Genomic DNA, 13,716 nt, shown 5'->3' with positions numbered 1-13,716 from the left:
TTTTTATAATCTGTGTTCCTATTAAAAATAATAAATTAAATAAAATATTAATTATAAATAATAATAATAATAAAAATATAACTTGTAAAAAATTATAACCTAAAATAATAATAAAAATAAGATTATTAAAAGTATTTAAAATGAATACGTTATTTTATATATTATTTTTTATTTAATAAATAAATATTAAATTTTACTATAGAAAAATACTTAACAAAATTGTCAGTTTTTATATTTTTTTAATTTCATAAATAAATATTAATTTTTATTATAATAATAAATAATTATAATATACTAAAATAGAGTGCTATAAAAAAATACTATATAAAAAATACTAAAAAAATATAAAAAAAATTAAATATACTTAAAAAAATAATATTATATTTTAATATTATATTTTTTGTAATTAATTAATTATTTATTTAGAAGTGATTTTAACTAATATTATCCAACTAATATTTATTTTATCAAAATTCATTTTAATAAAAATTGCCAAACATAAATCATGTTGACACAAATTTAATTATACTCAAAATCAATTCTACAAAATCACTTCCATTCAAACTCCAGTTTGTCTAACGCAAACACACACTAAATCTTCAATGTTCAGCAAAAATTTAGTCCGGGCGCATTTCTTCTTTCACTTCTTTAATTTTGTTCGATTTTATTTGGGTCATAGAACGTCTTATTTTTGTCAACCGTCAAACAACACATAATTGATTTATGTTCCAGTATGCTTGTAACGCATGCCATCCTTTCAAACATGATGCCCCACGGGCCACGGCCCACCCATATCCAAGGCCACACATGGAGCCCATCCAACCACGGCCCAATCATCCACATCCTCCCGCAGCAACCTCTGTCCAAACGGAGCCAATTCCCTTCCCATGCATCAGCTACTCGGCTACATGATGGCTTCATGTTACACCGTTCAGCAATCAATCACAAGTGGCTCCCCGTAGACACCTGTCAGCACCAAATAGCCCCAGGAGGAATATCTGTATCCTCACATCTGTATACTATAAATTCCCTTTTAAAGAACATCAAAAGTCTAATTGAGTATTTTAAATTCTTATGATCAGAGAAAATTTCAAACTGCACTTCACATAGATGATATCTCCAAATCTTAAAGACAAACATTACTGTTACCAATTCTAAGTCGTGAGTCGGGTAGTACTACTCATGTGACCTTAAATGTCTTAACGCATAGGCTACATTATTTTTGGTTTGCATCAGTACACATCCTAAACTCTTCAACGGTCTTTAGAGATCTGATAATACTAAAACTAGTACTGTTGTTAATTTCTCCTTTAAAATTCTAAATTTTTTTTTTCATTCATCGATCTAGATAAATGGTACTTCTTTTATTGTGAGTTGGATAAAAAGTATAATTATCCGTAAAAATCTTTTAATGAATTTTCGATAATATCTAGTCAATTCCAAAAAATTTTAGATCTCTGTAAAAGTTGTAGACCGTTTTCTTTCTAACACTGTCTTTATAATTTAAGAAAGTGCTTTAAAAATTGAATTTTAATGTGATTTTTACAAATATGATTAAAAATTGAGAAATTAAATGTTAATTTGGTGTTATTTTTTGTATATATTTTTTAAACAATTATCTTTTTAATTTTGATGATATTTTTGTGAATAATTTTAAAAATTAGAAATGATTTTAGTAGTTTAGTCCATATAAAAATATATAACAAAATAAAAAATACAACAACTATCTTTTAATAATTAAAAAACAATTAAAAAAACAGACGTACTTGAGGTTTAGAAAGAAGAAAATTACTTAAATGAAAATGTCAAAAAAATATCTTTTTTTACGAAAATATTTTGTATAAAAATATGATTTATTTATTTGGCCACACTTTAAATAAAATTAATACTTTTATAACATATCAAAATTTAACTCTATAATTCACCATTTATAAGTCAAAAAATAAAAATTTTACATAAAAATAATTATAAAATCTTCATTCAAAACACCCGCATAATGCTAATTAATAACATCTGTAAGAGCTTTTTTACCTGAAATTTTCAGATAAAAGTAGTGTGTGACTGAGCTTGTTCCACGACCACACGAGCAGAAAGAAAGTAGCGAGCATAAAAGATATGGTGGTGGAAGAAAAGGCACCTGCTATCTTAAAACCTATCGCTTATATTATATCCATAACAACCATAATCCAAATGGAGATTAGGAGATACATAGATAGATATATATAACAATGAAGACATCAACTTAGTTTTTTTTTTTCTTTTGTTGAAAAAGAATCAATTAAGAATGCATATCTTCACTCCAACGCTTGCCTCAATCTCTTTTCTCTCAGTCTCACCTTCTTCACAACCAGACCTCCTCTACTGCACCACTACCACTTCTTATCGTTATCCTTTTAGTTTCCCAAAATGCCCCCACAAATTAACTGCAAAGACGCCTTGGGAGTGGCACCATAACTGTAATAACACAAGTAGAATATGCGTCTCTGGAAATAGTACCCAGATTGACCAAAACCCAGATGGTGGACTCCTTCATCAACGCCCTACTCTTTTGGAACCGCAGCTACAAGATGATGATCACATTCGTCAGGCCCGGGTTTCTCTCTTTTTCCTTCTTCTCCTTAATATTTTGGTGGAAACTCAGTTGCAGTCGACTTCATGTGAAGTTGATAGCTTGACTGATTTGACTAAATTTTCATCTAACTGCTATCAGCTATCAACTTCATTTATTATTTTTCTTCATTAATTTGTCGTCAATGTTTAAAAATTGAATAATATTATACAATCGAGTTTTTTTTCTAAATCGAGTTCAATCAAGTTAAACAATAAATTTTGGAGTAATGATATTTATAATTAATTTTTGTTAATGTTAAACCAATTTATTGGATTTAATTAACAAAAATACTTAGATGTGTAACATTAATGAGATAAAATATATCGTTGGATTACTGCACTAAGAATTAAATTAAAGAAATTGAGTTGATGGCTAAATAATGACAAAAAAAAGAAAAATTTTACACAAATATAGGATACAAAAAAATGCTATTCGTACACTAAAATAGCCACTAAAATTAGTCACTAATGTAGTTGTATATAAATACATGTGGTTTAATTTATTTTTAATGTGTATTTATATTCTAACATATATTTTATTCTGGTAGTTGATTTTAGTGTAGACGTAGTATTCGATAATATATTGCTAAGTTTCTTTGACTTAATCCTGAGTTACTACTTCAAAGGTCATACGTATAATAAATTTTAGTTTTAATTACATGATAGTGTAAACTCCTTTACGTATTAAAATTAAATTATGTTATGATTTAGCAGTTAGCACTAATACAAACTTTGGCTATTTTTTTTTTAATGCGTTTCTGGTGCTAATATCAAATCAAAATATCATGAATTCGGAAGCACATGATTTATATATCCTGATGAAACCTTGATGGAGGGTAATAACATATAAGTAAGTAGCTTAACAAACTTATCTGATACTTAATTTCTGCAATGAAGTAGAGATCGTCAGATTGGAAGGTTGCAAAGGAGCACAAAGAGAATGGAGTGATCCACAATGGTAGGATTGAAGGCTTTAATGCCGGAGGCCTCCTTGTTCGCTTTTATTCTATTGTCGGCTTTCTCCCATTCCCACAGCTCAGCCCAATCCATTCGTCCAAAGGTATCCCCTGTCGGACGCAATGATTTTGTTTCAATTACGTTTAGATCAACAAAAATGTTATTTGTATACTAAAATCAGTTGCTAAAATTAGCCACCAATATATTGTGTATAACTATATGTGTGGTTTAATTTATTTTCAATGTGTATTTGTATTCTAACATGTATTTTATATTGGTCGACTTTGGTGGCTAATTTTAGTGTACACGTAATATAGTTTATAAAATCCAAAAAGCAGAAAACAGGAAATGAAAATACAAATCAAACGCCCTAAATTGCCAACTAGTTACCGTGGTTGTTTCATTAACTAGTTGGCAATTTTGGTTGCTTCTGTCATATATTAGTATTTGGTACAATATTCTCATTATTTATCTCGATTGACCTTATAAATAACTCTTTCCGTAGCTAACTCTCAATGCAAGAGTTTCATAGCTTATGTACCTATTTTGAAACTACTTCTTCTAAAAGCTTAAGTTGATAGAAAGAGATAATATGAATGGTTATATCTTTGGCACTTTTCCTCAAGCAAGAGCCTCTTTTTTTATTTGCTTGATTTTTACATAGGCTTTCTTTTTTCTTTTTCCATTTACCTTATGCTATTTTTTTTCACTTTTGAGGATCACTAAAAATCGAATTCTTGACTTTTTGAATATAAAGCTATGATACCATGTCATGAAAGTACTCCTCCCAAAAGTTTAAACTAATAGGAAGAGGCAACATGAATGATTATATCTCTAATAGTACCAAACCCAGCATGCTTATAACATGTTACTGATTCAACATTTGCTAATGTTTAGTCATAGTAGCAGGTAGAGTTGCAATTGTTGCCTTATTGTAGTTTTTATACTTTTGTGTAGAACCACAGAAACCTATCCAAGATATTGCTAAAGGTTTGCATGGTTCAATCATATCAGTGAAGGTACATTATTGTTATTTGAATAATGGATGCTACATGTTATCATTTTATCTTTTGAAGAAAAAATAAAATAAAATAAAAAATCTACATCTAAAAAAAAGTGAGTTTTTGAACCTTGAAATATGATGAATGCATTTGTATCTGCTACTTGCATCAAATATTTGTTTTATCCTATGGTTTATGCTGAACTAGATTATTTTCATTTTCAACCTGCTTCCCAAATTTCAAACCAGCAAGAGTTATTTGAATTTATAAATGATTTGTAGCTTCTTCTTCTAATTTTAGGTCATTCTAGCAGATGAAGATAAAAGAAAATTGATCTTCTCTGAGAAAGAAGCTTCTTGGTCCAAATATTCAGGGCAAGTCAAAGTAGGGGACATTTTCGAAGCAAGAGTTGGCTCTGTCGAGGACTACGGTGCATTCGTTCATTTGCGCTTCCCCGACGGTAATAACTCCTAATCGTCAAGTTTAACTACTTTACACTGTCAGTGAAATCCAATTAAGTGCTGCCGTATTATCTATATAGTAGCACTTAATTGGAATGTCAATGTATTTTAATACCAAACAAATACAGAATGATGCAGGTCTTTATCACCTTACCGGATTAGTACACATCTCAGAAGTATCATGGGATCTAGTTCAAGATGTAAGAGACATCTTAAAAGAAGGTGATCAAGTCAGGGTCAAAGTTATTGGTGTTGATAGGTGCGTTTCCTTGTACTTTGCTTCTTCTGATAAACTACCAAAATCGTAAGTATATGGAAGCAAGAGGTGATCAGCCAAAAAATAAACAACTTAACTAATTTATAATTATATTTAATTAATTTAATTTGTTTTTAATTTATAATATTTGATATTAATTGCTTCTCATCCCAAATTAAAATTCTGAATTATACGTTGGAGAAATAGGGGCAGGAATCACGGAACTTCCAACAATCCCGATTTTTAGTATATAAAAAAATTTATAATATATATAAAAGAACATCCATTTAGTATGAAAAAGAAACATTCTAATACTTAGTAGGAGAAACATCCTAATGCTTAGCATAAACACCATCCGTTTTGGATTCACCCAGAAGTATTTGGCTGGTATTTGGCTGATTTTTGGCTGGTACCTTCTTGGTTCCCTAGCATTGTTGATTCTCAAAACATACTTTAGAGATTAGATTTTAATGCAGTTTTCTGTAAGTATAATTAGAAAAATGAAACATTTTTATCCAAATACAAGCATTGTTTGCTACTTAAAAAAAAAAATTTAGTTACGTTTGTCATGTTTTATAATGTTTTGAGAAAATTTTTGTACCAACATTTTTTGGTAGCTTACCCTGGTATTTAAAAGAATTTTATTTTGCATGGGGAACTATGTCAAACTTGTTGCAGAGAAAAATCAAGGATTACACTGTCAATTAAACAGTTAGAAGAAGATCCACTTCTAGAAACTCTGGACAAAGTAATACCACAGGTTTGTATGAAGTGTATCTATGATTCCTTGTATGCATTTAGTTATGTTATTATTGGATATGCTATTTTTACAGCTCATTTTTTAGTTGATAATTGCAAATAGTTTGAGAAAATGAAAAAAAAAGAAATAAAACTAAAAATTGAGAGAGAATGTGTATATTTCCTGCCTTTATTACTTATTTACTTTAGACAAAAGTTGTTTAACAACTTTTGAGTTATTGAAGTAGCACTACTTAAATGTTATCGGAAAACTTTTAAATGTACTGATACACCGGTGTTTCAGTGATTTTTAATTATTGATCTTAATTATAAAAAATATGGAAAAAGTTTGGTAACCAAAATTTTTCAGCCATAATCAGCCAAAACTTTCCATATTTTACTTCATTTATATCACTTAATAACAGTTTTATTTTTTACTTCACTCTCTTATCATTCTACTTATCACCGTTTATTCTACTTATCACCGTTCTTATTAAATCTGCTAATTAATGATATTAATTAGAAAATCATATCCCTTTTTATTAGGCACTATTGTAATCAATACTTAATATTCCTTTTTATAATTTGATTTTTATATATAAAAATACAATAAAAATTAATAATAATTATATTTTATTATGTAGTTCAAATTATTTTACATATATACTAATAAATCATGATTCAAAATATTTTAATATTTTATTTTTGAAGACATTATACATTTAAATCAACGTATAATTTTTTAAATCACCGTCTTTGATAATTTAAAAATTTATTTCATGTTTTTCAAAGTGAAAATGATTTATTTTAATTCACATATATTTCTAAATTTTACTATAATTAGATTTGAAAAAAAATGTCAAATACCTAAATTAATTTATTCAATTGGCAAATTTATTCATAACATCCACAAGTTCATACACATAACATCCATAATTAAGTAAGATACACATAACATCCAAAATTTTATATTAATAACATCCATAATTTCATACTCATAACATTCATAATTTCATACATATAATATTTATAATTAACAAATTTTTACAATTAATATTACCAAATTTTAAACTATGTGTCTTGTTATATATTTCAAATTATCTTACATGTACACCAAAGGATCATAATTTTAATATTTTTTGTTTACTATTCATATGTATACTTATTTATTGATTTTAATACGACGAATTAATAATTATTTTTTAAATTTTATTTTTTAATTTTAATTTTTTTATTTTATAATAACCTATATGTAAAATATGAGTTGTATACCAGAAGTTGTTAAATTCTCTAATTTAACATCCATATTTTTATACGTATAATATTTATAATTTTATATATATAATATCCATAATCAATAAATTGGTGCTAATTTATTATTATTTATTATTTTATTTTGCAGGTCATGAACCAATAATTTTAGATATTTTTAATTTTTAATAAATAAAAATTGATCAAATTTAAAATATTTTATTTTTTATAAAATGTATTGAGGTGATTTGAGTTTTTTTTTAATTAAAAATATAAGAATTTGAAATTTTTATTTGGAAGAAAAAAATTATACAATTATAAATACATGTAATAATAATGAAGGAGAAATTTTTGCAATTTGATTCACATTAAATTTGGAATTAACTTTTTGTATAATTAAATAAGGAAAGATAATTAATGATAGAAAGAAATTAATTACGTCAATTAAATTAGGAGAGTGATTCACACTCTCTTATCAACGCAAATACTATTAATCATGTACCTTTATTTATTATCTATAATATTTTGGTTACGTAGCATTGCCCAAAAAATATATATAATTAAGATCAACGGTAAAAAATTACTGAAATATCGGTATACTTGAAAGCTTTCCAATGTTATGTATGTATTTCAAGGATTTTGGGTGGATGATTTTGTTTCTATTCTGTTTCTGGTTGGAAAAATTGATTAGTAATACTGTCTCAGCCATATAATTTAGTTCAATGGTAAAAAAGACCTGCAAACCTTTTAAACTAAAGTTACAAACTATTCACCCAACAAATTTTTATTATTCTAAAATTTTATGAGAATTACTCTTAGATGAATTTGTTTTTCTGTAATTTTTAAGAAAGACTAAGTTGTTCGATAATGATATTTTTTAGAGACCTAATTATTTAATAATAAAATGGGGTAAGTACGATTTTGGTCCCTTAAGTATGGGGTCAGAATCGAATTCGTCCCTCTTCTTATTTTGCCATTAAAATCGTCCTTAATGTTTTTTTTCGTATTAAAATCGTCCTTTTTATTTTTTTTGGACAAAAATACCCTCACCACTACCAACATAATTACTTCCTCCACCACCACCACCACCAACACCAACACCACCGCCACAACCTCCACCAACACCACCGCAGCACCACCAGCACCACCATCAACGCTGCTGTCGTTCCCCCCTTTCCCCTTCCCCTCCCCCTCCCCGCCTCCCCTCCCCCTCCCCCTCCCGGTCTTCCCTTCCCAGCACCCCCACCCCCACCCGGCGTCACCCCCTCTCCCCGTCTTCCCTTCCCAGCACCCCCACCCCCACCCCACCCGGCGTCACCCCCTCTCCCCGTCTTCCCTTCCCAGCACCCCCACCCCCACCCCACCCGGCGTCACCCCCCTCCCCGTCTTCCCTTCCCAGCACCCCCACCCGGCGTCACCCCCCTCTCCCCGTCTTCCCTTCCCAGCACCCCCACCCCCACCCCGCGTCACCCCCCTCTCCCCGTCTTCCCTTCCCAGCACCTCCACCCCCACCCCGCGTCACCTCCCCCTCCCCGTCTCCCCCTCACCCAAATCAACAAATCAGAAACAGAAAACAACAATAATATTCCACAAATCAGCAACAACAATAATAATAAGAAGAAGAAGAAGAAGGGAAGAAGAAGAAGAAGAAGTAGAAGACGAAGCAAGAAGCAGAGGCGACGAGCAGCAGCGGTGAGGCGGCGACCAGCAGCGGCGACTGAAGCACGAACGGCGGCGACAGGGTCTGACGGCAGCAACGTGAGCAGCTCCCTCCCCGGCGCCATCCCCCTCCCCCGCTCCCTTCCCCTCCCCTCCCCGGCGCCATCTCCCTCCCCCCTCACCCACCCACGCGTTTTCTTCCCCCCCCCTCCTCCCAAAACGCGTTTTGTTTTTTTTTTTTTAATTTTATAATTTTTATTATTAAAATAGGAATAGGGGTAGTTTAGGTATTAAATTAAAAATTTTAATAAAAATGACGATTTTAATACGAAAAAAAACATTAAGGATGATTTTAATGGCAAAATAAGAAGAGGGACGAATTCGATTCTGACCCCATACTTAAGGGACCAAAATCGTACTTACCCCTAATAAAATTTATTAGATATTTTGTCTATCACGCATATTAAAAATTTTATTGAAAGCCACATGAGAACTAATCTGTAAAGAGTAATTTTCAGAGACTTCTTAATGATTAATTTAAATATTTATTCATTTTTCTCAGTCTTATTTAATTTATTTAGAGTAATAAGATAAGTAGGTTTTTGGAGTATTTTTTTACTAACTTACATATCTCCAAAGAAAAAAAAAGTTCAAATTAAGTCTTTGAAATTTTTTTGCAATGAACTTGTAGGTTCCTAAGGGGAAAAAATATCAACTAAGTACGGTTTAATTATTCTGTTAGTTCCTATAGTTTTGCGAAATTTTTAATTAGATCCCTATACTTTTTTCATTTTAATTGAGTCTTTGCACCAATTTTTTTTTAATTGGGTCCCTACACTTTTTTTTCCTTTTATTTAGGTCCCTATACCAATTCTTTTTTTTTTAGTTGGGTCCCTATAAAATTAAGCCAATTACTACTAAGAGGGACTTAATTGAAAAAAAATTAGTACAGGGACCCAATTAAAAAAAAATATAGGGACCTAATTGAAAATTTTACGAAACTATAGGGACCAACAGAGTAATTAAACTACTAAGTACCTCAAAAAATTGCAATATTGGATGTATAAATCCCAACAGAAGAGGATGAATTTTACCCAACAATGTAATTTTTCAGAAACCTATAAATGCAGTCTTTCAATTCTTGAGGGACTTGATTATTATTTTTTTTTTCTAAGACTTATAAATTCCATGGCAAAATTACTCAAAAATCTACATGGCTCTGCCTTATTTAAGTTATATTTTGTATATTATAGGATGGTATAGCTGATCCTGATTCTTCTAGTGACAGTGAAAGTAGTACTATTGAGCCTCTTCCGGGGCTTGAAGCTATCCTTGAAGAGCTCAAACAGGAGGATGGGTATGTTTCCATGCACCATTGTCTCTTCTTTTCTATATGTTTATTTTTCTATTGTAAAATATTTCTCACATTACAAATTTGATATATTGATAATTTAATGTACTTAAATATATATTGTATTTAAATAAATTGAGTCGTTATATAGGTGACGTATTTTAAAACAGTTATATTGATAATTTACATATTTTAAATAAATTTAATGTACTTAAATATATATTGTTTTCTACTTCTATTTTAAAAGAAGTATTTTATTTTCAGAAAAATATATATACTTTTCTTATATTGTTCCTTCAAATGATGATATATAAAAGGCATGTGAAGAAGTTTCTGTTGATGGTACGTTGATATTATTCATGTGACAGAATTTATGAAGCAAGAATAAGCCGTCAAGGATTTGAAAAACGGGTTGTCTCACAAGACTTGCAACTTTGGCTCTCTAATGTGAGTTTTTTTAAATAATTTTCTTTTGAGTAATGTTAGAGAACCATCAAGAATAAATTACCATTTGTACTCATAAAAGATACAGATGCTGACAAATGTACTAATATAAGAATAAAATGACAATTATAACCACAGAAGATGGCTTCCGTGTGCCAAGAGTATCCGGATATTGGTTACACAGTTGGTCCGTTAGGGTATTTTTGGCACACGAAAGCTATCTTCTATGGATACAATTGTCGTTTTATTCTTATATAGATACATGTATCAGCATTTATATCTTTCATGGATACAAATGGTAATTTATTCCACCATCAAAATTTATTGTTTTTGACTATTAGTTAGTTATCAATAATTAAAAATATAAAAAAAATATTATTGAATTACTATACTCAATGAATAAGTTGATGACTAGTGATGATAAAATACAATAAATTCTGATGTCCTAACATTTTTTTTCTTTTATCTAACTAGCGTGAAGTTGTTCACATTCTTTTTTTTTATCTTGTATTTATTTATTTATTGTTTTCTAGGCACCTCCAGTAAATCAAAGATTTACCCTCCTTGCTAGGGCGGGAAGACAGGTAAAATAAAACTTCTTTGTAGCACGAACTCTTATATAGTGTCTTTCACCAAAGATCGAACTCTTGATCTTTCGGATATAGAGATCTAATATCATTGTCATGAAACTACTCATTCACAAAGGTTTAAGCTGATAGAAAAAAACAACATGAATGATTATATCTCTAACAAAATCTTATTACATTCACCAATCCAAAAGCCAAAGAAAATGGAACCAAAATCTGATTCCTACAGGAAGAAAAATTCCGAAAATGGCGAGATGAATCTGAAAACTAGAACATGTCTTTCTTCCTAATATCTCTTCCCTTTTCTCTGGTGGCTTTTTCTTGTACACAGTCTAAGAACCTAAGTTGATATAGAAATATGCAATCTGAACTGAATAGGGAAAAAAAGAAGAATATAGACTCTCATATGCATTGACTTCTCTAAGCTCTAGATTATTATTTTTTGCCAATATTTGACTAACTCTAATTATTAAATACTAAATTTTAAATTCTAAATTCTAATAGTATAAAAATAAAGTGTTAGTCTAAAATATTCGCTAAAATTAATAAAAGTAAGTGAAAACTCAGGTGAAGTCGACTTCACGTGAAGTTGATACCTGAGAGCCGTTAAATGAAAATTTAGTCAAATCAGTCAAATCATCTAACGATTCTCAGGTATCAACTTTACGTAAAGTTGACTGCATCTAAATTTCCACCATAAAAGTATTAGTCTTCTAATATTTCTCATTTAAAACTAAAGGAAATAATTAAAAGAAATGGGGAAAAAGAGAATAGAAAACAGAGTTTACAAATAATAGGACATGTGACTTGTGAGTATTACAGATAACGGTAATGTTAGAGAGAAAAAAAAACAGTTAGAACTTATAAATTTGGGCTGTTTTTGACTAATTTTTTTTTGTTACTAAATATTTTCGTAAAGATTATTCTTTTGTAGTTATATATAAAACATATTTTATAATTTATTTGCAGGTTCAGGAGGTACATTTGACAACGTCACTAGATCAGGAAGGTATCAAAAAGGCCTTACAACGAGTATTAGAACGTGTCCCCTAAATTGATTTTGAGTCATTGAGAAACTCCACAATGATTGTACAGTGATTTGGCATCATATAATATATTGTAAAAAAAAAAATATATTTTCTAGTTGGTGTTGTGACTTAACTCACAAAAAGGTTTCTTGCAGAGACACTCCATATAGTTCAGTTATTCAATCATTCGAAATTTTACCAATTCATTTACGATATAATTGACTCAGTTGACATCAGTAACAAAAAATCTTCTTATTCACACTGATGTATGCTTGTCTGCTTGATATTATGTACAGCTTATATTATGTTTATGAAATGGTATCAGAAACCCTTCAGGGATGAAAAGGGAAGAAGAAGTTGAGAGAGAAAAGAGAGAAAGCAGAAGGTTTTAAAAGAGGGCTTTCATTATTTGTAATTAAAAGAGCTAACTTCATGTCTTATATAATAATTCTAATAGCTAATGAGCAACCAACTAAATGATTAGCATAAGCATAACTACCATTTATTCCTAATATCTCTCAAACAAACCAGCCTCAATTTGGTCCTAAAACGAACAAAGGCATCATGGGACAGAGACTTTGTAAGTCATCGACAATTTGATCAAAGGAAGAAATGTGCACAACATGTGCTTGCTGCTAAATAATTCTATTTGCGACAAAGTATAAATCAATTTTGAAATATTTTGACCTACTGTGAAGTATGGAATTGCGACTCATCAGCACATAAATTAGGTCAAAAGAATGTTAAAATTTTCGTGGCTCATAAATAATCACCACTCACGTTACATATAATTTGGCTGTTATATCTATAACTCCACCTTTACAACCTAATCTATCCCGTATTATTCAATAATTGTCACCTATAGTTCGGCGAACAAGTCAAATAAATAGATATAATCATTCAAGTAAAACAAAAAAACAATAACCTTCTCACACATCACCCCTAGTAGTTCGGAAAAGCAGTTAAAAAAGACGTTGGTACTTCAAACTTAACTGCACTATAGTCTACACGTGCTCCCTAATATCTCGACAACTAAAGATATTTGAAAACGGTCATTTCTCCATAAGTTTGTATAAAGTAAAGCAAGGTAAAAGAATACATCTAAAAATCTAATACTCACTTAAGTCACTCTCACTTTTTTCTTTGAATTATTACTGACTTAAATGTTGAAGTACTTTTTGCAGGTATCCATCCCATACCCATCCCATTTGGTGTCCTTTGAACTCCAATGTATATCTTATCCGTAGAGAAGATAGGACGATGTCTCTCCTTCTATAGCGAGCTATATCTTGGACAGAGTCCTTAACAATAAGAACATTTGGTACCCACTATGGACCAACCTTAATGTTATCCCATGTTTTCTTTTTTCACTT

The 13,716-nt window shown here is 30.1% G+C and overlaps 1 protein-coding gene across 1 annotated transcript; it reads left to right on the top strand.

Annotated features, from left to right (window-relative positions):
- Nucleotides 1–2,074: 2,074 nt before the first annotated feature.
- LOC107638270 (Nucleic acid-binding proteins superfamily) lies at nt 2,075–12,608 on the top strand. Its single transcript, XM_016341463.2, has 10 exons — nt 2,075–2,593; nt 3,511–3,670; nt 4,525–4,586; nt 4,869–5,028; nt 5,168–5,288; nt 5,964–6,045; nt 10,187–10,290; nt 10,653–10,731; nt 11,262–11,312; nt 12,285–12,608. The coding sequence occupies exons 1-10, from the start codon at nt 2,285–2,287 to the stop codon at nt 12,366–12,368; spliced, it is 1,212 nt and encodes a 403-aa protein (XP_016196949.2). The 5' UTR covers nt 2,075–2,284; the 3' UTR covers nt 12,369–12,608.
- Nucleotides 12,609–13,716: the final 1,108 nt, after the last annotated feature.

This window comes from Arachis ipaensis, chromosome B4, assembly GCF_059453495.1.
Source record: "Arachis ipaensis isolate K30076 ecotype BB chromosome B4, ASM5945349v1, whole genome shotgun sequence".
Taxonomy (NCBI): Eukaryota; Viridiplantae; Streptophyta; class Magnoliopsida; order Fabales; family Fabaceae; genus Arachis; species Arachis ipaensis.
Note: the sequence above shows the minus strand (reverse complement) of the source record. Positions and strands in the feature narration are given on the sequence as shown.